The sequence below is a fragment of the Elgaria multicarinata genome, chromosome 1 (assembly GCF_023053635.1).
Source record: "Elgaria multicarinata webbii isolate HBS135686 ecotype San Diego chromosome 1, rElgMul1.1.pri, whole genome shotgun sequence".
Lineage (NCBI taxonomy): Eukaryota > Metazoa > Chordata > Lepidosauria > Squamata > Anguidae > Elgaria > Elgaria multicarinata.
The window spans coordinates 108,200,761-108,224,531 of NC_086171.1; the positions used below are offsets into that span (position 1 = coordinate 108,200,761).

General features: G+C 42.9%; 1 protein-coding gene across 1 annotated transcript in view; it reads left to right on the forward strand.

The window, feature by feature from the left end:
- HMCN1 (hemicentin 1) overlaps nt 1-23,771 on the forward strand; it is a 291,005-nt gene that overhangs the window by 64,760 nt on the left and 202,474 nt on the right. The window contains exons 6-11 of the mRNA XM_063134738.1: nt 3,372-3,478; nt 11,943-12,063; nt 12,713-12,976; nt 13,171-13,315; nt 14,654-14,775; nt 22,898-23,173. Coding sequence (XP_062990808.1) covers nt 3,372-3,478; nt 11,943-12,063; nt 12,713-12,976; nt 13,171-13,315; nt 14,654-14,775; nt 22,898-23,173 — 1,035 coding nt within the window. The remainder of the gene's footprint in view (nt 1-3,371; nt 3,479-11,942; nt 12,064-12,712; nt 12,977-13,170; nt 13,316-14,653; nt 14,776-22,897; nt 23,174-23,771) is intronic.

Consider the following 23,771-nt stretch of genomic DNA (forward strand, 5'->3'; position numbering starts at 1 on the left):
TGCAATGCAAGCTTGAAGAATAGACAGGGCTGGCCCAAGACATTTTACTGCCTGAGATGATGGATAAGTTGGCACCCCTTCCCATTCCATGTACAAAAGATGACCAGACTAGCAGTAAGACACTGGTGATGGGGTAGCATCCTCCACCAGCAGTTAGCTTAGGGGCAGACGGCATGTCATACAGAGATCTGCCCTGTCAACAACTTGCTGGAACTCTCTGCCTCCCGGGATCTGCTTCCTAAGGCAGCCGCTTCACTCTGCCTAATGGTAGTGCCATCCTGGAGAGCAGATATACCAATAATAATGTAAAAAAGTTTGGGCTTAGAGACCCACTTGATAGCCCTTTGGAGAACTGGCCTTATCACTGGGTGACTGTAGATGAATTTCTAGAGAAAGTTTCATGAGTACCCCAGTTGATGAGTACTCTTCCTTGGTAAAAGTGCTTCTGTTCTGACATGGAGAAAAAGAAGAATAAAATGAGAGCTAAGAAAATGAGGAGGGCTCAGGCATATTAAGGGATACTAGGAAGGTAGACAAGGAGACAAGGGATTCAAGAGAAGAGTACTAGCACCTCTCAGATGTGGAGGTTTGCTAACTCCAGCATGGACTGCAATGAGACAGCAATAGCAGCATTCTCCACCTATTATTTTCCCCAGCCACTCTCTCCATGAAGCTAAAACATTTAATAAAGATTCTGCCAGAGCCGCTGTTTACACTGGAGAGTAGGGTTTTGAAGAGTCCTTTACCTGTTAATTTGCATTTGGGTCTCTCATCCCTTGTTTACTTCCAAATGTAGCCTCTGTTAAAAATGGCCATCCAGAGATCTCTGGCATTTGCTGCTCCAAACATCCATCTCTAGGTACCAAGCATACTTGGCACTTAACATGTGATTGTATGTTCTTCCACTATGGAATTCCTGAGGTAATTTTGAAAAGCTGTTTTCATACACACAGAAGCACAGGCCTTCCTTTCCCCCCCTGATGCCACTAGATTTTCTTCTGAGTCAGTCCAAACAAAAAGAGAAGGAGAGAGAGAGAGAACCTGAAGCCGATATCCACGTTCAAAATAAGCAAGGCACGTCTGGCAGAGCCTGGGCTTGATGACGGCAAGCAAATACCATATTAAACTGGTCTCCAGAGTCACCCTCTGAGGAAAATTCTCCTTACCATTAAAAAGAGAAACGTTTGTTTTTTTTTGTTTTTTTGACATTATTATTATTATTATTATTATTATTATTATTATTATTATTATTTATTTATATAGCACCATCAATGTACATGGAAGTCTTGACTGTGCTGCCTCATAGAGACATCATGCCTGTCAGAAGAACATTTTATTGAGACTTTTAAAAGAGATGTTTAAAAAAATCCATAGCCCTTCACAAAGAGTCTTTAAATTTAAATCCAAGTACCTTATCTAAGCAGTCTGTTCTACAATTATTGTCCATATGTAAGGTGGTTGTCCCAAGATAAAACCTGGGTAGCCCAGATGGCGTATATGTCTCTGTTAACATCTTAATACTCCTGGAATCAATAATCAATAATCACAGAACTACATGCTGGGAACATGAGTGCTGCTATCATGCTGTGATAAATAAATTAGCTAAGGCCATGGCTAGACCGGGCGATATCCCGGTGATCGCCCTGAGATCATCCCTGTGCGTCCACAAGACGCACAGGGCATCCCAGGAGCAAGGAGGGATGATCCCTCCCTTGGCCCGGAATATTGCCCTACCCATTTTTCCTGCTTTTTCTGCGGAACGGGTGGCCTGGCGTTGCGGGTTGTCCTGGCTCCCCGCAAGTAACCATAAGGAGCCGGGACCCATGTGCGGGGCACAGAGGTCCTCAGGAGTCCCTCAGGAGCTCTGTGGAAGTTCCTCAGGAGCTTTATGCCCATTGGGGGTGGGGTGGGGTGAGCAGGTTTTTTGTTTTTTTTTAAAAAGTAACCTTTTGCGCATGAGAGCTCTTGCGTTGTTCTCCAATTGAAAACAAAAAAAATGGTGGGCGTGATCTCCTCTTCCTCCTGGGACGTCACGCACTGCGTATAGATGAAGGCAACAATCTCGCAATCATAAAATCACGAGATAGTCGCCCTCAAACCCCCTCGTCTAGCCATGGCCTAAAGCCCAAAGTACCAATCCACAGATGAGGTTGCCCACTGTGTCTTTGCACAATTCATTGCTCTGGCCTTGACTCCTTTCACTGAGTCTGAATTGTAACTCAGGAAAAAAAAATGTTCTTCAGCTATCAGAAGTCTGGGAAACAGTATTGTATGGTTTATACTTTTCCAGCGTTAATTCCCTTTATAGAACTCGGCTGGTTTTTCAGGACACTCACTCTTTTAAATAATTGTCTGTGTGAGTGATTTGCTCACAGGATCAATGTAATGTTAAAAGAGGGGACTTCTTTGGGCGCATAGCTACTTTTCTATGAACTATTCATAGGTTTTAAGATAATTACATGGAAATACGTTTGGTGCATAATTAACAGAAGAAACGAAGGACCAAATATTATACACAGCATTTCGTCTTCTCTTTGTGTGTTTATTTTATTTTACAAATAGCCATCAGGGGATGGGGAGAGGAGAGGCCCAGATTGAGACCGCAGACCATGTGCTTGAGGTGGAGTCTAATTGGGTCTGTGGAAGGGTGGAGGCTTATGGCTTCCCTACCTCATGGCTATGGTCCCAGTCCAGCTCAACCCCCAATGCCAGTTACTTGTAAAGAGAGAGAAAAATCAACCAAATAAGGCCAACTGAGATGGGCCTAATGCAATACGGCTGAATATGAAATATGTATGAATTGACAGAATCAAGTGTCATTCCAGTTTTTGCCAGAATCTTGCAAAACTGGGAGCCAGAATAGGCGCATCAGGTTTAGGGTGACCATATGAAAAGGAGGACAGGGCTCTTGTATCTTTAACTGTAATGGAGAAAAGGGAATTTCAGCAGGTGTCAATTGAAGAGGGTGAAATTCTCTCTACATCAACACAGTTAAAGCTGCAGAAGCCCTGCCATCTTTTGTATCTGGCCACTCTACTATAGCTAGTGTAGCTTTAACTGCTGTGATGAAGAGGGAATTTCACCCACTTCAATTGACACCTGCTGCAATTCCCTTTTCTACATTGCTGTTAAAGATACAGGAGCCCTGTCCTTCTTTTCATATGGTCACCCTAATCAGGTTGGCTTGTTGTTTCTTGGATCTCTGCACCTCTCTCTGTCAGAACTCTCACACTGTTGCTCTGTACAGCGATAGACCATGCTCCAGATTTTCAAGTTGTGTGTTGTTGTCAAGGGTACAAGGGCAAAAGGTTTGAGCATCACTGTGGTAATTGGTAAAAATGCAACACTTATTTCTTCTTCTCATGCTATAGGCAAGCTTTTAAAGAAAGGAACTGGTTTGATCGAGTTGCTGAATATTGAAAACTCTGCAAAGGTAGTGAACATAAAAGACCCAGAGCCTGGAATGTGGACAATTAAGGTAACGTAACTGTACTAATGATGTAATCAGTTTTCTAGACGTATGGTACAATTTTATATTAAAGATACGTAGCATTATATTAAAGATACATAACAGGATCCATAAAGTGACGTTGATGATGCATAATCCTTTTTATCATTTTGCTGGGGTGGGCAGAAGGTAGATCTCCAGGTGTTTGAGACTTCAACTCCCAGAAGGCCCTGCCAGCATGGCCAATGGTCAGGAATGCTAGGAGTTGGAAGTCCAAAACATCTGGAGAACTACTTTTTGCCCACCCTGATTTAGGGTGAAGTCTTTTTTTAAACTCACTTTCAGTTGGTTAGGGGCCCTATGATAAAGTTGGCTCTTTATAGTGATTGGATGTTTAAACCCAATCATTTTATTTACTTGTTTGGGGGAAGATGTGGGCCTCTTGACAAGGCACTCCAGAAGGTAGGCTTGGGTTTCTCCCTGGTTTTCAAGTCCTTACAGGGCTAAATCCAATGTGGCCTGGCTCTGAAGAGTGGTAGCTACTCCACTGTTAGCGGCTCACTTTCTGGAAAAGGATTAAACCAAAGCTGTTGCAACATTTGTGTGCCTGGCGAGGAGAACAGGAGATTAAATTTAGGCAAATGAAGCCCTAGGACAGGAATGTTGATCCCACGCCTCTTTAGCTTCTTTGGACAAACAAAAACCTAAGTGTGGTCTGTCACCACCCCAATGAAGCAGAAGACATGTCTGTGATGTGCATGTTAAGCAAATCACAGTGTACTTAAATGGGATATCTTCTGCTGAGCGCTACTGAACAGCATGGATTCCTCTCTAGATGATATTTGTGGCTAGTGCTGAGGTTCCAAAAGCATGGTACAAGCATGACAAAATTATTCCACACTCTGCTGCTGCTTTGAGCTCTTCTGAAGCCAACCCTTGCAAGTTATAATTGCTTAAAGGCTCTTGATGCTGAGCTGTGTCTCCTGACTTCCTCCTCTCCACATACATCACTCTCACTACAGAAAGCACTCCTTTTAAAAACCACAGCCAGCTTTGCAATATAATGAAGTATAGAAGATTGCAAATGTGTCTGAGATTCAGAAGCTCACAAGAGAGGACAAAGTTAAGTTTCCCTAAAGTAAATGAAAGTACTCATGGTACTTGCTCTGCTCACCCATCTGGAGGACAGCTAGACTTGGTAGTAGGCCATATGATTGCATGCTCTGCCCCCCATCCCTGTCTTCCCACCTTTAACTGTGGCTACAGGATATGTCAGCACCAACATTAACCCCTGTTGAGTTTAACCTGGTTCCTCTGTTGAAGCTGTTTAAGGATCCTGGTTAAATGAGGGAAATGGCACATGAATTTAACCACAATTTAAGTGGGTGCAGCTGTAGCTTTTAACCATAGTTAAGGTCAGCAAGTGCTGGTAAGACAGTATGATGGATAGTAACTAGCTGTCCCCCACTGAGAGGCAAGAGAAAAGGGTCCACATTCTTATCAGAGAGGGTTACATCATGGTGGCAGAGGCGGGGGGCACACAGTAGCCTTAGCTAGACCTAAGGTTTTATCCTGGGATCGTCCCAGGGTCGTCCTTGCCTGCTCCCGGGATATCCTGTGTGTCATTTACATGAACAGGGATGACCCTGGGATGATCCCGGGATAAACCTTAGGTCTAGCTAAGGCCAGTGTTTAAGAAAGAAGAAGAAATTTGTTCCAGGGGAGAGGGTGGTATGTGATCCTGTACAGCACTGCCAATCTGTTAACCATGGTTAGGAAAAGCCCAATGTTACATCTGCACGAGCTCTAAAAGGAGGAGGGAAGGATAAATTAGGCTTGTAATGGGCATAACCAAAAGGAGTTGGGAGGCGGGAGGGAGTAAAGCATTAAGGTTTAATCATTGAAAGATTGTGCTGGTGGGTGTTTTACCTGATGGGATTCTTTATTCATTGAAATCTCTATTCTGCCCATAAGGCAGCCAGTATATACTTCAAATACTATTCAAAAATCCTATAAAATGTGAAATGCATCTTTATGTTAGAGTGTTTTCTTATTTGGGTTCTAGTATGCTGCTGTAACAAAGAATGGAAAAGAATATATGAAGAATGCCCTTTCTTTCTAACAAAGTGTGCTAATATGTGTTAATATGCATCGGGTTAGAAGGGGGTTCCATGGATTGGGATCCGGGGAGCTGAGCAGGTGGAAACCTGGCAAGCTTAAGCTCCCAACTGGACTCTTGTGACATCCCTATACTCACTTTCGGGGTTATGAACAGGGCATCCTTGACTGTTTTGGAGAACGCAAATGAAATCCTCGTACATCTCTAGATTGTAGTTTCTCCATGAATGGACTGAACAGGTTTGTGATGTAAATTGTGTGCTTCTAGAAGTCTGCACTTAAATAAAACCTTAGTTATGATTAAAAAGAGTCACATTTTGCAACAAGGATGAATTATGCAACTTTTATTTGAAGTGGGATCATGCCGCCATAGTAGATTTACTAAAGGAATTGCATCGAATAACTCATCAGTTTCACCCTTGTTATAAAGAACATTGAAACTGCAGAGCTGGGGAGAGAAAATAAGTTTGTCACCCTGTTAGAGAAGGATGCAATTCCATATCAAGAATTTCATGTCTACACCAGCCCTATATCCAGGGATCGTCTCGAGATCGTTCCTGTGCATCCAAATGCCGCACAGGGGATCCCAGTAGCAGGCAGGCACAATCCCTCCATTCTCCTGGGATAACCCTTAGATGTAGAAAGGGCCTCAGTCTCCAAAAGGCAAATATAGTGCATCAGAAAGGTTTCTCTTTTTTTCCCCTGCTGGAAGATGGAGCAGAAACCTTCCAGCCAGTTAGGTAAATGGAGCATTTGTTTATGGAGAGAAAGAAAGTGTGTTTGGGGGCGGGGGAAGGATAACTGAATCAGAAATCAACAGGAAGTATTTACAGTTACTGGCTATAGTCCCACACATAGTAATGTGGCTATTTCCCACTGATTTCAGGGAGAGCTATGCAATTGTAACTGTGTGCAGAATTGGAACTGTTGTGAATAAAAGAGTTCTCTGTTGGATGTTATTTATTCAGAAGGTGATTGTGATGGTTGTAGTGGTGTGGTTGCTATTCACACGCAGCCTCCAAACCAATTCCAGTTGATTAGGTGAAGAAGGGTAACAATAAAGAAAGACAGAATCAACCCAGTTTAATGAGTTACACCCTTTGACGTATCCTTGTAACATAAAATGACCTGTTGCTATAGTAACATATAAACAAAATGTACATACTTTCTTAAAACTAAACACCACCCTAAGCCAGACTGCAGTTGTGCATATAACAAAAATGCATGAAATCCAGTGGATCTGAGACCTTTAATTTAATTTTCTAAAAAGAATCAAATCCCTATGAATTTAATTACTTAAATGTAATTGCTTACATTTAAATATTTTCAATTTCATTATGAGGAGGTAGGTTGCTTGTTTGTAATAATGTTTATACATGTTTTTAGGCGTTGTTAGTATTTTGTTTGGAGAGACATCTGAATGGATTTAGTTTTAAACCAAGCATATTTCTCTCTGTCTGTTGCAATCAGGTTTAAGCTAACCCAAAATTAGCCTGACGTAAGCTTAAATAACACAGTTCACATGGGATCTAAATAACTCAAATATGTATCCAATGTTCAAAATTGGTACCATTCAGACATCATGGCAAGCCTTGGTTAAGCACGCTTAACTATTTTTTAAAAATTATTTATTTATTTATTTATTTATTTTATATACCACCCCATAGCCAAAGCTTTCTGGGCAGTTTACCGCTATGGTTTGGTGTGACATTGACAAAGCTATAGTTAGGGCTGCTTTTCTATCTCCAGAGGCTGCTATACCATGGAGGCGGAAGTGAGCTTATGATGGTGTGATGAAAGGATTGAAAACAAAAGCGGACAGTCAGATATTAAACCCAAGTTTGCCTGTTGTATGTTTGGAAGCTCAAGCTGTGGTTTGGCATCTAAATCATGGTTTGCCATGACATCTGAATTGAGACTTTGTTTTATAAGCTTCATAAGTAAAGATAATGGGTTGGAAGGAGGTTCATGGAAGGGGACTGTATGCCTCCCCGTACACCCTTTCCAAAGAGCAGAACACTTTCCTGTTTTGGTGCAGGCTATCTCATTAGGGACTACACTGGGAAGGGAGAATCACCCCAAGTTAGGCGTTGGTATCTTGCACAAGCAGAGCTGTGCTTACGCGAAGCACTTCTGCCCAATTGTTGATAATTCTACCCTGCCTCAGCAGTTCACCATGCCCCATTTCACACATGAAAGAGGGTCATCATGGAATCAGGGGCTGCTGTGTGCATAGGGAAACACCCTTTCCACAAATTTCCTTCTGCTTGCAGGACTCAAGATCAAACTCAGTTTGAGCACCACTTTGATAAAATGAAGAAAACCTAATGGTACACACATCTACCATATACAATACATATACCGTATATTTGTATGTAAGCATAATATGCTTGATCATTTTCCTGGGCTACGGCAAGGTGTTGCCCTGAAATTCCTGCCTGTCGCTGAACAATGCACGTACATGCTAAGAATGTGTTGTTCATAAAAGAGTAATCTACAGAACATAGGCAGCCAATCCATGGCACAGGTTGTCGGAGTTTGGAGTGAATAGTAACAGAATAGCCCATGGTCCTGGCTATGTCACGGCATCATACCTGCTAAACTGAAAGTTGGTTGGCTGAGAGCTGTTCACTCCCGTGTGAATCAGCTGTCTTAGGTGTTTCAAGGTTCACTACCATAGACCTAGGACTGCAGCAGAATGAGGTGGTTGAGTGGACTGTACCACTTCAGACGATGGGCATGTGCAGTGCTGGCGCCAGGGACCTTGGGCAAGACACCCTTAATGGGCTCCCTCTTTCACCGAGTCTGCCTTCTCGCCACCATTGCCACCAGCTGCTTTTGCTCCTCCTCTTTCTCATCATTGCTACCATTTGCTTGCTTGACAAGCAGAGAGACAGTGAGCAAGTAGACAGTGGCATCCACTGCTCTTCCTCCTGCCCACCATCCCATTGTCTTGGCCAGAGCAAGAGGCAGATGAACAAGGAGGCTGCAATGGGAAGAGGAGGAACAACTCCAGGGGTCTCTTGCAGGGGGCCCCTGCTGGGGTGTGAGCCCTTGCCAGATGCCTGACCACCATTGACACTGGCATATCTTGTGCGTCACATGTTGTGTGTCACATTTTTAAGAAGATCCACCACAAAACAAGCCCTTTGTAAGCAGCAGTCCAAAGACTTTGGCTGGCCTTGGTGAACTAGAAACGTGGGGTTGTCAGGACCATATCACTCCCTCAAGCGACAGGGTCTTGTCTCTGACCTTGCAAGACCAAGATCAGTTCCCCTGTTCCCCTCTCCAGGTCAGTCCAATGAGGAATTCTTCCTAAAAATAAGCTGCTTTCCAGCTCAGATGTGGAAGGTAGGGCTTGGAGACTTGGGTTGATTCTGTGCCTGCTGGGTGCTCAGCTAGACACAGAGCTGGAGACAAGCTGACAAGCCTCTACCTCCCTGCACCAGCTCGAAGTGGAACGGTGGAGGTTTTTCTTGTCTCTGGGCTTTCTGTGGTGACAAGCCGACATGTATGTGAGCACACGGCCAGGGCAGCGCAAAGGGAATCCCAGGTTTGCTCTCAACTTTGGGTCTGGAACATGGGCAGAGATCCTTCCTTTTCCTCTGCAGTTCCAGGGTTGGGATGAAGCCTGGGGTTTGTCATGAATATTAGAGGCTGGACCCCTGTCTTCAAGTCAAGAAAATTAGCACCCCAGGGAGAAAAAAAAATAGAATAGGCTATTTGCAATGTGTTAGTTTTCTACTTGCAAGGAGGTTTGTTTTTCCCCAAAAAAGTGAGGTATAAAAGTTGTGATTTCCCATCTTACTGCCTCAAGATTCTATGCATTCCCACCTCATTTTGCTGCTTAAGTTTGTAACATTAGCAGTATTGTCTGGAATCCCAACAACTATCTCAGATATGTCCAAGGGCTTGGACATGTCTTGTGAGTGTGTTACATGTTTGTAATTTGGACAGCAGACCATGCTTCCCCACAACACAGACACAGGCCTTAGCTAGACCTACCTAAAAGTCCGGGGGAGAGGAGGGGAGACCTCGCATTGCAATTAACACGAGATCTCGCCCCCGTTTACATGTAATGCGCGACGACCTCAGGAAGAGAGGTGTCGTGCCCACCTTTTTTATATTTTTAAAGGAGACGGAGCGCACAAACGCTCGTGTGCAAAGGTAAGGTGTTTTTTTAAAAAATAACTACTTTCCCTGCTCCCCCCACCCTACCCTACCCCCGATGGGTGCAGAAACGGGCCACACACTCTGCGGTCTCTGTCTCAGCCCGAGACCACGGAAAAAGTGGGCCCAAAGTGTAGGGCTGTATCCCGGGGCAAGGGAGGGATGATCCCTCCCTGATCCTGGGATCCTCCGTGCATCATGTGGACACACAGGGATGATCCCGGGGTTCGCCCTTGGGATATAGCCTGGTGAGGACACACACACACACAATGCCACACCACACACTGCCTTCGGGGGGGTCCCCTTCCTTTCACAAGCAACTTGCATGGGATTCTAAAATGTCCTTGGGTGTGGACATCGTTGTGTTGTTTTTGGAGCCCTAATAATTATATATGGCATTATTTCCCCATTTAGATGGTTTGTAATAAAACTGTACATCCACTGATAAAAAAAGGAAAGTTCCTTAAAATGTATAATCCCATTATGAATGTCTTATACAGATGTTGTGTAAAACTATAAAAGAGATCTGTTGTCACTGTGTTTGCCTAAGTAACACTTAACAGCCAATTACCACTTGATAACGGGAGTCTTTTTGGCACTCTGTTAACAAAAAAAGAAAGAAAGAAAGAGTTTTCTTTACTCCACTGATCTTGACAGCAGCTGGGCTGTGCCAGAAAACCCTGGGGGTGGTGATTTTACTGAGGTGAAAGGCTAAGCCACATAAATAAATAGTGGCCTTCCCAATAAAGGCACACAGTGATTCGTCAGGGTGCCTAGAGGGAGTGGATTGTCTAAGTAGTGATTTTATGGAAAACAACAGTTTCTTTTAGGCTGCAGTCTATACACACTTACCTGGGAGTAAACCCCATTGAAATAAGTGGGACTTACGTCTGAGTAGACAAGTAGGTTTGTGCTGTTAACATATTTGCTGGCATTGTTTTTGCTACACAAAACAACTTGTGTTCTTTTTAACTTGGTGCGGTTTAATAAAAGAGCCATCAGTTATTCGTCCCTGTACATGGACAAAATAGGGATTTATGGATTCAGAACTAATCTCACTATCTCTTATTCTATGTTATCTCTGCCTTTCCTGAATCCTTTACTTGCATTTAGTGGATATGCGTTGACCATTCTGCTACTGTGCTGTGTGCATGTGTGTTTAAACTGTCCAGCACAAACTCTTGATAGTAATTTAGGATATGTAGTAATGTCAGAGAAATCTGCAACAGAATCAAATGAGTTCAGATTTCTATGATTCTGCAGTGGATCAGTTTTTCCCTAATCACATGGATACCAAGGACTTGTGGACTGGGTTTTTTTTTGGTAACTTTCTGGAATTTTATGCAAATTTAGTCGTAGAAACATGTGTAAAATTTAAAAAAATTCAATGGCTAAAAATGCACATTAAATGTTCATTCTGTGGTGGATTTGCATATTTTGGGGGGGATTTGTAATTTCTCTGAGTGCAAATTTGTGCAAATGTGAATTTGCCACATTTGGGAAATTGGGAACCCCCCAATTCTGTCAAAGCGTGGACAACGAAATGAAAGACACCATACAATCTGTGAAGCACAGATGGAACAGATTTTTACAAAATCTGTGCATCTCTCAGGGGATGTATGTGGATTTCTTCTGAATTGCCCTAGTGTTTGCAGTAATCAAGATGGACATAATATTTGGGATTCTGCAAGTCTGAGATGAGTGAAAAAAATTGTGCATTATACGGAAACTTCCCCAAGCTGCTTTTTCAACTGTTTAGCATCTTTGGAGACTGTCATGCCTTTACTGTATAGTATTTTTTGTCTATTTGTGTTTTTTTATTTTAACTTGTTTTGTTTTTCTTCTGTAAATGAATTCAATCAAGGCCAGATTTCTCTTATCGTGCTTAAGATACTGGGAATTAGGCAAGTCTCTTTGCATTGGTCATGTTTTTTGAAGAACTGTATCTCAAAAGCCAACTAAACAATGAAGTATTTCCTTTATAAAATGCCTGCCTATTTCTTGGTAAACCTTTGGTCTTATTATTTTTAATATGTGTTGCTTAATGCCTGATCTTGGCCATGTTTACATGGAAATAAGCTCCATTATTTCATTGAGACTTGCTTATATACCAGGATTGCAGTCTTAATGTCTAGTGGGGTCAATAAGCTTTCAATAAATTTCACATGCTGATTGCCAAAACGTATTCTCCTGCAATACTTTTTAGACATCAAGTAGTGGGCGACACTCTGTTCGAATCACCGGTCTCAGTACTATTGACTTCAGAGCTGGTTTTTCTCGAAAGCCGACACTAGACTTCAAAATGACTTCCAGCAGACCAGTACAAGGTTAGTAGCTACTGTAGTTCACATTTCAATCATCTTTACCTTCAGGGAGATGTCTCTAATTTAAGTGGTTATTGAATGCCCACAACCTGGGATGTATGAATCAGTCTATATCTGTGTTACTTTCACATATATTCAACATGTCTGCCCTGGCCAATTTCTGCATCATTCTGTGATATATATATATATATATATATATATATATATATATATATATATTAATGAATGAAAGTCCACATTAATTTTCACATGCAACTTTCCTTAGCATATGCATTATTGTACACAACTTCCCTGATGATTTTTTCAGTGATACTCAGCTGTCAGAGATGAACATATAGAATGTAGGGAAGGATGTGTCCCAAAAACATGCATAGCCATATCCCCAATGACAGCATGTTGGTCTGTTCCCCAGCAGCAAAGCTTTTCCTTTCATAAAATAGTAGCATTCGTATGCCAGAGTTTCTGAATTATGGTTGCAGCCTCTTGCTGGGAGTGCTGGGAGTGATATGATGGGAAGCTACATTACCACTTCCCGATCAATCCAAATATATTATGGTCTAAGAGAGACAATGGGGGACCTTGTGCTGCCTAAGACAATTGGAAAGGCCCAGCTTTGCGTGTTTGTAACTCTTCCTTTGTATTTTGTAAATAGGGATACCTACCTACATCCTGCTAAATACTACAGGGATCCATCTTCCTGCCAGAGTGGACCGTCTAGAACTGCTCAGCATCACTGGAGACCTTCTGAAGACACTGCCTGTGAAATATTTCCCTGATAGAAAACCTTATGGAATCTGGAATATTACCGAATTTATTCCACCAAATGATGCCTTCTTTCTGAAAATAACTGGCTATGACAAAAATGATTACCTCTTCCAGAGAGTTTCAAGTGTTTCATTTTCTAATATTATTCCTGGTAATTTTTTTAAGTGTTTTTCTTTACTTGCATGGTCTTCATATATTTAGTAACAAACATTTGGAGAGAGGATTTTCCTGTCTCTCCCTAACTCCTGTGGCTGATATAATACAATTCTTAGTACCATGCAGAAACATGATTGTACTACTCCATTATACTTACATTATACTTACATGACTTGGTTTTTATTGTAGAGGCTCCAAAAGTAAGCATGCCCAAGAAAACCCCAGGATATTATCTACAGCCAGGTCACATTCCTTGCAACATAGCCAGCCTTATACCTTTTACTATGCATTTTAGCAGAAATGGAATTAAACTGGGAATGGATCAGTTGTTCAAGTAAGTAACCATTTTTCAAGTTTATTGTTTGACTTTTAAATGAATAACACACACACACACACACACACACACACACACACAGAGAGAGCATACATTCAACTTCATTATTCAATTGTAAAATTCAGTGATAAAAATTCAGTGATAAAAATTCAGTAAAATATCCAGGGTACCTGTAATCCATAGACTCCCTTTAGGGTGCTTTGCATGTTGCAAGACAGGCCAATAGGCATTTGCACAAGAGATCTGAGACTAAATTGTAGTGTCTATGGGAAGAAGATGTATTTTCGGGTCCTCTTTAAAGTAATAACATTGCTGTAATTGTATGAATGTAGCCAGTAATATATGTGAAAACACTGGGTTGTATTTTAATTCACCAGCACATCCACATCACTGTGCACATGGCCCCTTTAAGTTTTTTTAAAAATCTGTGGTTCTTTTGAAACCCATTTGATCCAGCACAATTAATCTCTTAGTTATATTATTTGGCATGGGAGTGCTGATGGCAATGGTCTGATACTATGTGCTGGGGAACTCAAGTTCCTCAGAAATTTTGTTAGTGGATACTTTAAAGAGAAGGTCAGTTATAGTTGATAAGTTTTGCCAGAAGACAGCTTATTATCAATACTTTCCCCTGCAACACTCAGGGAAAGAGCGGGTGAGCGGTGTGAGCGAGCGAGGGGGCAAGTGAGGGGGCGAGTGAGGGGGGCAAGCGGATGGACGGGTGAGCGAGGAGGCGAGCAGGCAAGTGAGCGAGGGGGGCGGGTGAGGGGGTGAGCGAGCAAGGGGGTGAGCGGGGGGCATCATACATTGTGGGGGGTAATTGGGGGCAGGGGGAGCGTGGAACCCTTTTTTTTAAAAAAAGACTTACCTTATCGTTGGTGCGCTCCTGCGCACATGGCCCCTTTAAGTTTTTTTTAAATGGAGGATGCGATGGGGCTTTCCCTTACCCCGTCGCATCTCACGTGTAGAAAAGGGCGACGGCCCGCACTAGCTGCAGCGTGGCCTTGCTCCTTCTCCTCTGCGGATTAACAGGTAGGTCTAGCAAGGCCCCCTGTATACATGCTAGGATCTTGGCCACCTTCTGCCCATGTCTGGTCTAAAAAGCATTAGTACATTTTGCTTGCTGCACTGCAGGCTTTGGCTTTAGTCTCTAGTTCCATTGCCTTCTGGTCTACCTTTGAGCATGGATGCCCACAGCCCCACCTGACTTTGTGAAGATGGCGAGGAGCAGATGGCTGTTGAACAGTGCAATGTACCTACAGCTGAGCTTCTCCTTTATCCTATTCTACAAATCCTTTTTAGGATGTTTAATTTAATTTATTTATTTTTAAATTGCAGAGAATCTGCTAATGTGAACTGGGAGATTCCCAAGGTGTCTCTGTCGGATGAGGATTACTATGAATGTATTGCCAGCAGCAGTGCAGGAACTGGGCAGGCACAGACATTTTTGGATGTGTCAGGTTAGTACCATTTACTCTTTCCTCTCCAAAGGGGTTTATTTTATTCAAATTGGACTCTGTAAAACCAATCTGATAACAAATCATCAAGATGTCCCAAATTGTGCAGTGATCATGTAGCACAATCAAAAACAAAAGGGAACACCTACTTCATGCAGTGCCTAATTAACTTCTAAAATCCATGATCACAAGATGTCATGGCCACTGCCTTAGATGGCCTTATAAAAAGAGGAGAGATCAGATCCATGGAGAATATCAATAGCCCTGAAGAACAGAACAGATATTACTTTAAGGGCACAATCCTATGCATGTTTAGACAGAAAAAAGTCCTGTAACTCCCATAATTCCTCAGCCAGCATGGATGTTCAGGGAATGGTGAAAGTTCTAGGATTTTTTCTGTCTAAAGAAACATAGAATTGCACCCTAAATGTGGGACTATCAGCCTTGTCTTTTTTCTCATTTTCACTCTAGAGTAAGCACAGAGACCCCAATCCAGATAGGGATACTAGCATGGGGTGTAGGGGTGTTTTTTATGATCAGGATCAGGCAACCTGCACCCACTCTTGGGTAAAAATGCAAAGAAGGGATAGCTGTTAGACATACATCTAAAATAATGTCTGTTTGGGCCCTAAACCATATCTAAATGGAACCTCCATGTTCAGAGGGATGCTTGATGCATCTGAATATCAGTTGCTAGAGTCAAATGGGATGGCTGTCTTTGACTACTACTTCTGACAATGTGCTAACTCCTCCAGAACTGCCATATTTTGGCCATCTCACTGGAATCTTCCTCTAGAGCAAAGTAGAAGTGCTTATATGAGGAAGTGGCATCGTCATTAGCCACCAGTACCACCATATGCATTATGCTTATTGGCAGGGGACAGGTTGACAAACCATTTCTTAACCTAACCAGAATCTGCTTCTCTGTGTGTGGACAGTGAGGAGAGGCTATTGGATAGGGATGTACAGATCACTCTGTTACTCATCTGTGTAACTTTTGCATGTGTTCACCCATAAATTTGTTCTACCCATTTTCAGATGAATCTGCAAATAAGAGACAAAAATGTTCATTTAAATGTTAAAACAGATTTAAATGTGCATTTCTAAATGTATTTTCCCTCTACACATTTGAAAATGTATTTTTGATACTTGTATATCACAACAGTAGGTGAAGTGCAAAATCCCATTGGTAGCTACTTCTGTACATTATTTATTTATTTTATTACATTTATATACCGCCCCACAGCCGAAGCTCTCTGGGTGGTTTACAACAGTTAAAAATGGTAAACATTAAAAAGTATACAAAATTTAAAAACCATCAAAAACATAAAAACAGTATAAAAACAACGGTATCCATTTAAAAAATATAATTCTGGGGTCCATTAAAAACAAACTTAACGTTGTTAAATGCTGTTAAAATGCCTGGGAGAAGAGACATTACTACATAAGGTGTGGGCCAGGTCAGTTTGTATCAGGAATATGGTTGAATTCCTCAAGCTGCTTTCCCTGGACATCTTTGATGAAATAGTTGTTTTGCTTGAGAATCAATGAGTCATTGTGCTTGCTTGAAGATGCAGTCATTATTTGAAGCGAAATGTCTTCAGTCAATTTTCAGTAGCATCATCTCAGGTAAGGAAATTGCTAACTTCATCTCGATGCAGGCTATTTCCTTATCTTGCACATAATAGCAAATAAATTTAGTGAACGTAATTAAGAAAGTCTCCCTCTAAACAGATGGGAAGAATCTGAAAGCAACTATAGGATCGAGATTTTTCATGACATGTGATATGATATAATGACTTAGCAGATAAGGAAAATAGATTTAAAAGACTTTAAAAATACGCATGCATTTATTCCAAATAGTCCAACCAAGAAACGGGGTTAGCTGAACAGCAGGAGTTTTCACATATGGTCAAACTGTCTACAAACATCCTGAAAGAATTTTGAAGTAAAAGAAACTCCCTTATGCAAAGATAAATGTGGACTTGTAAATCAATGTTGTCATGAAAATTTAGTGCGGTTGTGGGGTTTGTTTAGCTTAGTTTTACAAACTGTAAATCTTTCTAAAGGCAACTCCTAAGGAAGAACAAATGTGAATGTTCGAGCATTCTGAAATTCTCCAAACGTCACTTTGAACCTTGGTTTGGCTTGCTCACATTTTTATTCACGACTTGTTTTTCAGTGTGTTCAAATGGGAAAAGTGCACATTTAGAACAGGTAAAGTGTGTATTTCCCCATTGACTAAAGCATGGAAATATGATTTTTTAAAAATAATGCATATTGCAAAGTGCACATCCCCCCCCCCAAATATATGTATTCCGAATGCAATTGCAACTTTGCAAACATTATTCAAAAAGTGTGTTCGTGTTCAGGGTTCTGGTGATTTGCAAACTGAAATGAAATTCTTGTACATTCTTATGTGAAATAATAGAATTTTTATTTAAAAATATATGTTTTGCTCTTATATGTATAATTAAAGCTGGATGCTCCTGTCTGGAATTTGGATAAATGACTGAGAATGGGTGCAGGAGAAATTGCCCTATTCAGGCAGAATCTATTCCTGGCTCTACTTAGTGAGAGCATGCGAGAGTGACCCGCTTTTTCTTAGTAGCCCCATTAGGCGAGTGAGAAATGGGTACTTTGATCCCACTGAAGATCTTCTTGGAACAGGCTTTCCTTCCTATACGAATATTTACATGCCTGCTTTCCTACCCAAGAAATGTATGACGTGTAACCTCCCAATTACACTTGGGAGGTTACACTGGCGCCAACGCTGATTTTATTCCGGCGCCAAGTGAAAACATGGCTTTTTAACAAAGCTTTTAATGGTTGAATTCACTAGGCACATTGTTTTAATTGTTTTAATAGTTTTACTGCTTTTAAATTATATATTGTTTTAACTTGGTTTATGGTTTAATTTGTTTTTAGCTGTGTGTATTTACTGTTTTTATACAGTATGCTTTTATCTGAACGCCGCCCTGAGATCTTATTGATAGGGCGAGATATAAATGTTTTAAATAAATAAATAAATTATAATTCTGAATCCAAACAAATGTGATGAGGGCAAGCTTTGGTGTTAAAGAGCAGTATCCCACAGGCCCATTGTGCAAGTGGCCGTTCCCAATTATTCTAGTGCACAGCTGAGATTTAATGCTTCCTGTAGGAGCCCTGAAATGAGTGACATTATGAATCAGGACAATTCTGCAAAACTCCATTGTGCAAGCATCACTGATATGCCCCGATCCAAAAATGAGCATTTCCACTCATTTCCGGTTGCTCCTGTAGTACACAGGCCGTTGCTAGAAGAGGGTTTAGCCCAGGCTGATACCTAGACTCACCCCTGTGCGTCCAGATGACGCACAGGGGATCCTGGGATCAGCCTGGGCTAAATCCTCCCTTGGCCCAGGATAACTGGCATCGGTTGTGGCCCAGTATTTCTGCAGCCCTGGGCTGATCCCGGGGCTGCGGAAAGTCTAGCTGGTTCCGTGGCTTTTCCCAGCTACATGGCTTACTCGTAAGTAGCCGGGAGAAGCTGAGCACTGCGCCCATCAGATGGGGGGGAATCATGGGGGGAGGGAGATCGGGGCCAGGGGGGAAATCACGGTGGGGGGGGGGGAGAGATTGGGGCCAGGGCAGAAATCGCAGCCCAGGGACAATGGCGGGGATCAGAGATCGCGGGCGGGCGGGCATCGGACATTGTTGGGGGGGAATCGGACATTGTTGGGGGGGAATCGGGGGCAACATTAAATGTATTTTAATGTTGTGCATCAATATTGTGTTTTTAATATTGTATTTTAATATTGTAAACTGCTGAAAGATTTCATTATATTCAGTGGTATATAAATGTCACAAATACATTAAAAAAATACCACTCAGGACCTGACACTGTAAATATTGCTGATTGATTCGAATCAGTCTTTGCTTCAAGGTCCCCATCCTCACATCCTCTTGGGCTTCCTGGGACCATGTTCCCCTAGCGGTGTCTACTCCCATTCTGCGAATACCATGGCCAATAGGTCATGGATAAGGTTTCCCCTTAACTCTCTCTTCTGCTGTGATTGACTTCTTTAGTGTAGGTGCTTTGATGTAGGGACACTAGCGAAGTACTTGCCATTGCGGGACAGACGCAAGAATAAACACACAGAACTTTGGGTTTAAACAGGGGCCACATTTATTCAAGATCTGCAAAAGGGGTGTAATCCTATCGGGCATCCAGCCTGGCCTGCACACAGGCCTTGCTACGTAAGGGCGAGCACTCTTGTCCAGGGGGTTGGCGCTGCATCTTTCACCGTCCCCTTACAGGATAGGGAGACCTTCCCTCGTCACCCCAACCCAACCCAGGCCACTAGGCTCAAGGTGGGGTGAGAAAGGTCGGCCTCAGAGGTAATCCTTATCTCCTAGCCTGACCACAAGGCTCAACACTGGGAGCCCTTGGGAATTACCTGTCACCACAACAGTGCCTCTGAATGCTCACCATTGCAATCCCTCTGGATGCCCGTTCCTACCTGCCGGTAATGAAATGTGGCCAAATTAGCTATCCGCCGAATCAACCTATTTACTCTCCCTGGCTGTTTTACAGTGTGGAGTAGGCGAACAAACTCATGGCTAATTCAGAACATGAGTAAAAAAATCCTACTCAGTCCCCTAACGGCAACCAGCAAGCTCACACTGCCTACAGGGAGGGAGGGAGGGAGCCGTGCAAAGCAAAGAGGGCTGGGAAGGGTAAGTGCCCAGTTTTTATCCCTTGGGTCACTCCTTCCAGCCCAGTGGCGCCAAGCCCAAATGCCCAATCACCATTGGGCAAGCCCCTTCCCTCGCCCTGCCCGCAATCCTCTCCCCATGCTCAGGCTGTGCCAGGCATGGCAGAATGATCATTGCACATGCATGAGAAACATAGAGAAGCATTCAACGTTGCAATCTGTTGTGGCTACGAACTGTGATGCATGGGGAGGTACTCTTGTTTCTCTCATTCTCTGCTCCCCAAAGACCACCGTGCTGCTGCTTTATTACCCTGTTTTCCCCAGAAAGATGTACAGAGCACCCCCATTTCCCTGCACAGTCACATAAAGGGAGTAAAGGGAGTAAGTTCGTCAGCTCGTGATTTTGCTCTATTGATGGCATTAACAAAAACAAGGGTCACATAAAACCTCCAACATCACATAACACACTATGGAAGGGATGCATGAAATGATATTGCAAATGATTGTCCAAACGTGTTCATTGTGGGCTCTATCCGATGCTGCCTGTATGCTAGCGGGACCCACTGCTAGCGCAATGAGAAACTAGTGTTTTTAAATTAACTGGAAACTAGGGGAGATTTATTTATTTATTTATTACATTTTTATACCGCCCAATAGCCGAAGCTCTCTGGGCGGTTCACAAAAATTAAAACCATCATAAAACAACCAACAGGTTAAAAACACAAATACAAAATACAGTATAAAAAGCACAACCAGGATAAAACCACACAGCAAAATTGATATAAGGTTAAAATACAGAGTTAAAACAGTATAATTTAAATTTAAGTTAAAATTAAGTGTTAAAATACTGAGTGAATAAAAAGGTCTTCAGCTGGCGATGAAAGTACAGTGTAGGCGCCAGGCGGACCTCTCTGGGGAGCTCATTCCACAACCGGGGTGCCACAGCGGAGAAAGCCCTCCTCCTAGTAGCCACCTGCCTCACTTCCTTTGGCAGGGGCTCACGGAGAAGGGCCCCTGTAGATGATCTTAAGGTCTGGGTAGGTACATATGGGAGGAGGCATTCCTTCAAATAACCTGGCCCCAAACCGTTTAGGGCTTTAAATGTCAATACCAGCACTTTGAATCGGGCCCGGACCTGGACTGGCAGCCAATGAAGTTGTAAAAGGACTGGCGTAACGTGATCCCGCCAGCCAGTCCCTGTTAGTAAACGGACTGCCCTGTTTTGTACCAGCTGAAGCTTCCGGACCGTTTTCAAAGGCAGCCCCACGTATAACGCATTGCAGTAATCCAAACGAGAGGTTATCAGAGCATGGATAACTGTAGCTAGGCTATCACTGTCCAGATAAGGGCGCAGTTGGTATATCAGCCTAAGCTGATAAAAGGTGCTCTTTGCCACTGAGTTCACCTGTGCCTCAAGTGACAGTTCTGGATCGAAGAGCACCCCCAAACTATGGACCTGATCCTTTAGGGAGAGTGCAACCCCGTCCAGGACAGGGCAAACATCACCTCGCTGGAGGTGATACTTGTTTCTGAAACTTGTTTCTGAAACAGGGCAGGGCATCAGACCTTGCAGAAGGGAGCCACGTTGACCTGGCCCATTCCAGAAATGGCTGGAACACTCATTTCCCAATTTGCTTTAGGAAGTACTAACTCCCTCGTTGTGCTAGGGGTGACTTCTGCAGGAGCAAGAGAACAAACTCTTGGATACTGGCCTGTGAGTGCATATGTTAATGTTTTCTGATCCTATCCCCGTCTGGTCTTCTAGTTGTGTCTGTTGTGAATTTAAAATAATAATAACAACAACATTAAAGATTTGCAAGTACAAAAACACTCTCCTTCCCCATCTCAGACAATCTTTCTCACCCAAATTACAATTGAACTGCCCAGAGAGCTCCGGCTATTGGGCGGTATAGAAATGTAATAAATAAATATCATCTCACTTATTTGTACTTTAGTTGGCTGTGGTACAGTGGATCAAGGATTATTCTTGTCCTCTGTTGCTGGAATCAGATCAGCCTTCCTCCAATGGAGAAACACCAAACACTTGAAGCCTTTATTCTCTGCCCCCCACACCCGCCCCACCAGCTTTGCCATATTAAATCTGAAAATGTTGAATGGCTTGTTAGCCTGGGTACTTACTACCTATGACAGTGGGGAAGTTTTGCCTGGAAGTGATATTCATAAAACAAATGTGCTATTCATAAAACATATAAAAGGCTGTTGAAAACTATTTCCAAGTTTGGCTCCAGAAAAGCTCACTCTGATCTCAAAATAATGTATGCAAATTTATAACGTGCTTATTTGGAGGGGGAAATGCTCTTTTATTTGCATGGTTTGTTCTGAGATTGAATTTATAATAATAATAATAATAATAATAATAATAATGATAATAATAATTTGAGGGCTTGACGTTGGATAGGAAAAGGATAGCTGTTGGAATACGGAGGGTACTAGTAGAGAACTAAGTCAGGAAAATTAGGACATAGTGGCTTCAGCCGTAATCAAATCCAGGATACAGGATATGAAGCCTATTTTCTGACACTGCCTGGGCATTTTCAAACACATTTCTGCACTGATAAGGGCCAGAAACATGTTTTCCTTTAAAGGATGGGAGGATATAAAGGAGTCTTTTTTAAGAATCCTTTTTTTTTTTTTTTGGCACAAGATATTGGGTTTGTGGATGTGTAATACCAGGAAATGAACAACAATGTGTCTTAGATAATTACACTGAAGCTGGGCCCATTTGCCTAGGACCCTACTTATGACACACTTAGAGATAAAGGATAACCCTGGGGCTGTCTATATGCCCTGGAAGCCCCAAGGTGGCTCAACTGGAGGCTCAGCATCAATTATACGATGCAGCAGCCACCTCAAAGCCATCACGGGGCTTTCCAGAGAAGTACCACATTTTAAAAGTCAGGAATTTATCCCGACTTTTCAGGATGGAGTGAGGTAAACAAGGCCCTTTGGCTGTCTAACCTCGCTCTGTCCTAGATGCGGAGGCATGGCCAGGCAGATGGCAACCCCTGATTGGTCGCTGTCCGCCTGGACAGAGTGCAGGGCCCTGGCTGGTGAGGTGACATTGGAATGCCCTGCACTGCCTTCAGCATGGGGAGAAGAGTTTCCCTTTTGCTGAGGAGCCTTTTGCGTCTAACATTTTAAAAGTAAGTGGGGGAAAGCCAGGGATGGACAGGGGCAGCTGCTGTAAACCCCATGCTTGCTCTTTGCCATGGGGATTACATGGTGCAACCCTGGAGGAGCAAAACCACAGGGGTTTGGGGGGATGCGACGCCAATGTTGCTCCATCAAGACAGCCCCCCCTGTTTCTTCATGAGCAAATAGTTAATTAAGGTTTCCCTTTCTCTTTTCTTGTGCGTTGTTCTTGTGGATAATTTTCCTGCTTGTTCTTGTGTTGTTCCCCACAGAACCTCCACCTGTCATACGGGTCGCTAATAATGTGACTGTCACTCCTGGTGATCGAGCCATATTGACATGCTTAACAGTGAGCACGGTGCGTTACAATCTCACTTGGCACAGAAACCACAGGGATCTGAAACTTGTGGACCCCCCTAGGATACGGATGATGAGCAATCTCTCGCTTGAAATCAAAGTAGTAAAACTCTCGGATGCTGGCGAGTACAGCTGTGTGGCTTCTAATGAAGGTGGATCCACTGTGGCATCTGTATTCCTTACAGTGCAAGGTAGCATGGAAAAGGAATTTCTCATATCTTAAAAGACAACACACCCTTTCTTTTCCCTTTCTTTTCATGTCTTCTTTTCTCCCAGATGACAATTTGGCTCTTAGCACACAGATAAATTAGAATACTGTTTTTCTGCATGGCTCCAATTTATTTGTGTGTTCTATTTCATCCATCCATCCATCCATCCATCTATCTATCTATCTAATCTATCATTTCCCCTTTCCCAAGTGCTCAAGGTGATGTTCAAAGTATAAAAACTCTAAAGGCATAAACCAATGGTTTGTGCCTTGTGTACTCAGAAGCCCCCAAACACCAGGATTTATGAGTATCCAATGCAAGGCACATGGAGGATGGAAAGGATCCTCTCTTCTATGCTCTGTCCGCCCTGCAGTTGTTGCTAGACGATTTTGAGTATCTACCTGGGGAACTTTGGGGCGGGAGGGGGGAGGCTGTGCATCGCATAGGGAGCTGTCTAAAGCAACCTCCGTGGTCTCCTCCCCTCCCCGCCCCCGGGAATGCCCCCCTTTTGCCCTCTCCACACTCAGTTTTACAAGCACAGAGAGGCACCCACTGCAGTTCTCTCTGTGCTTGCTGCAAG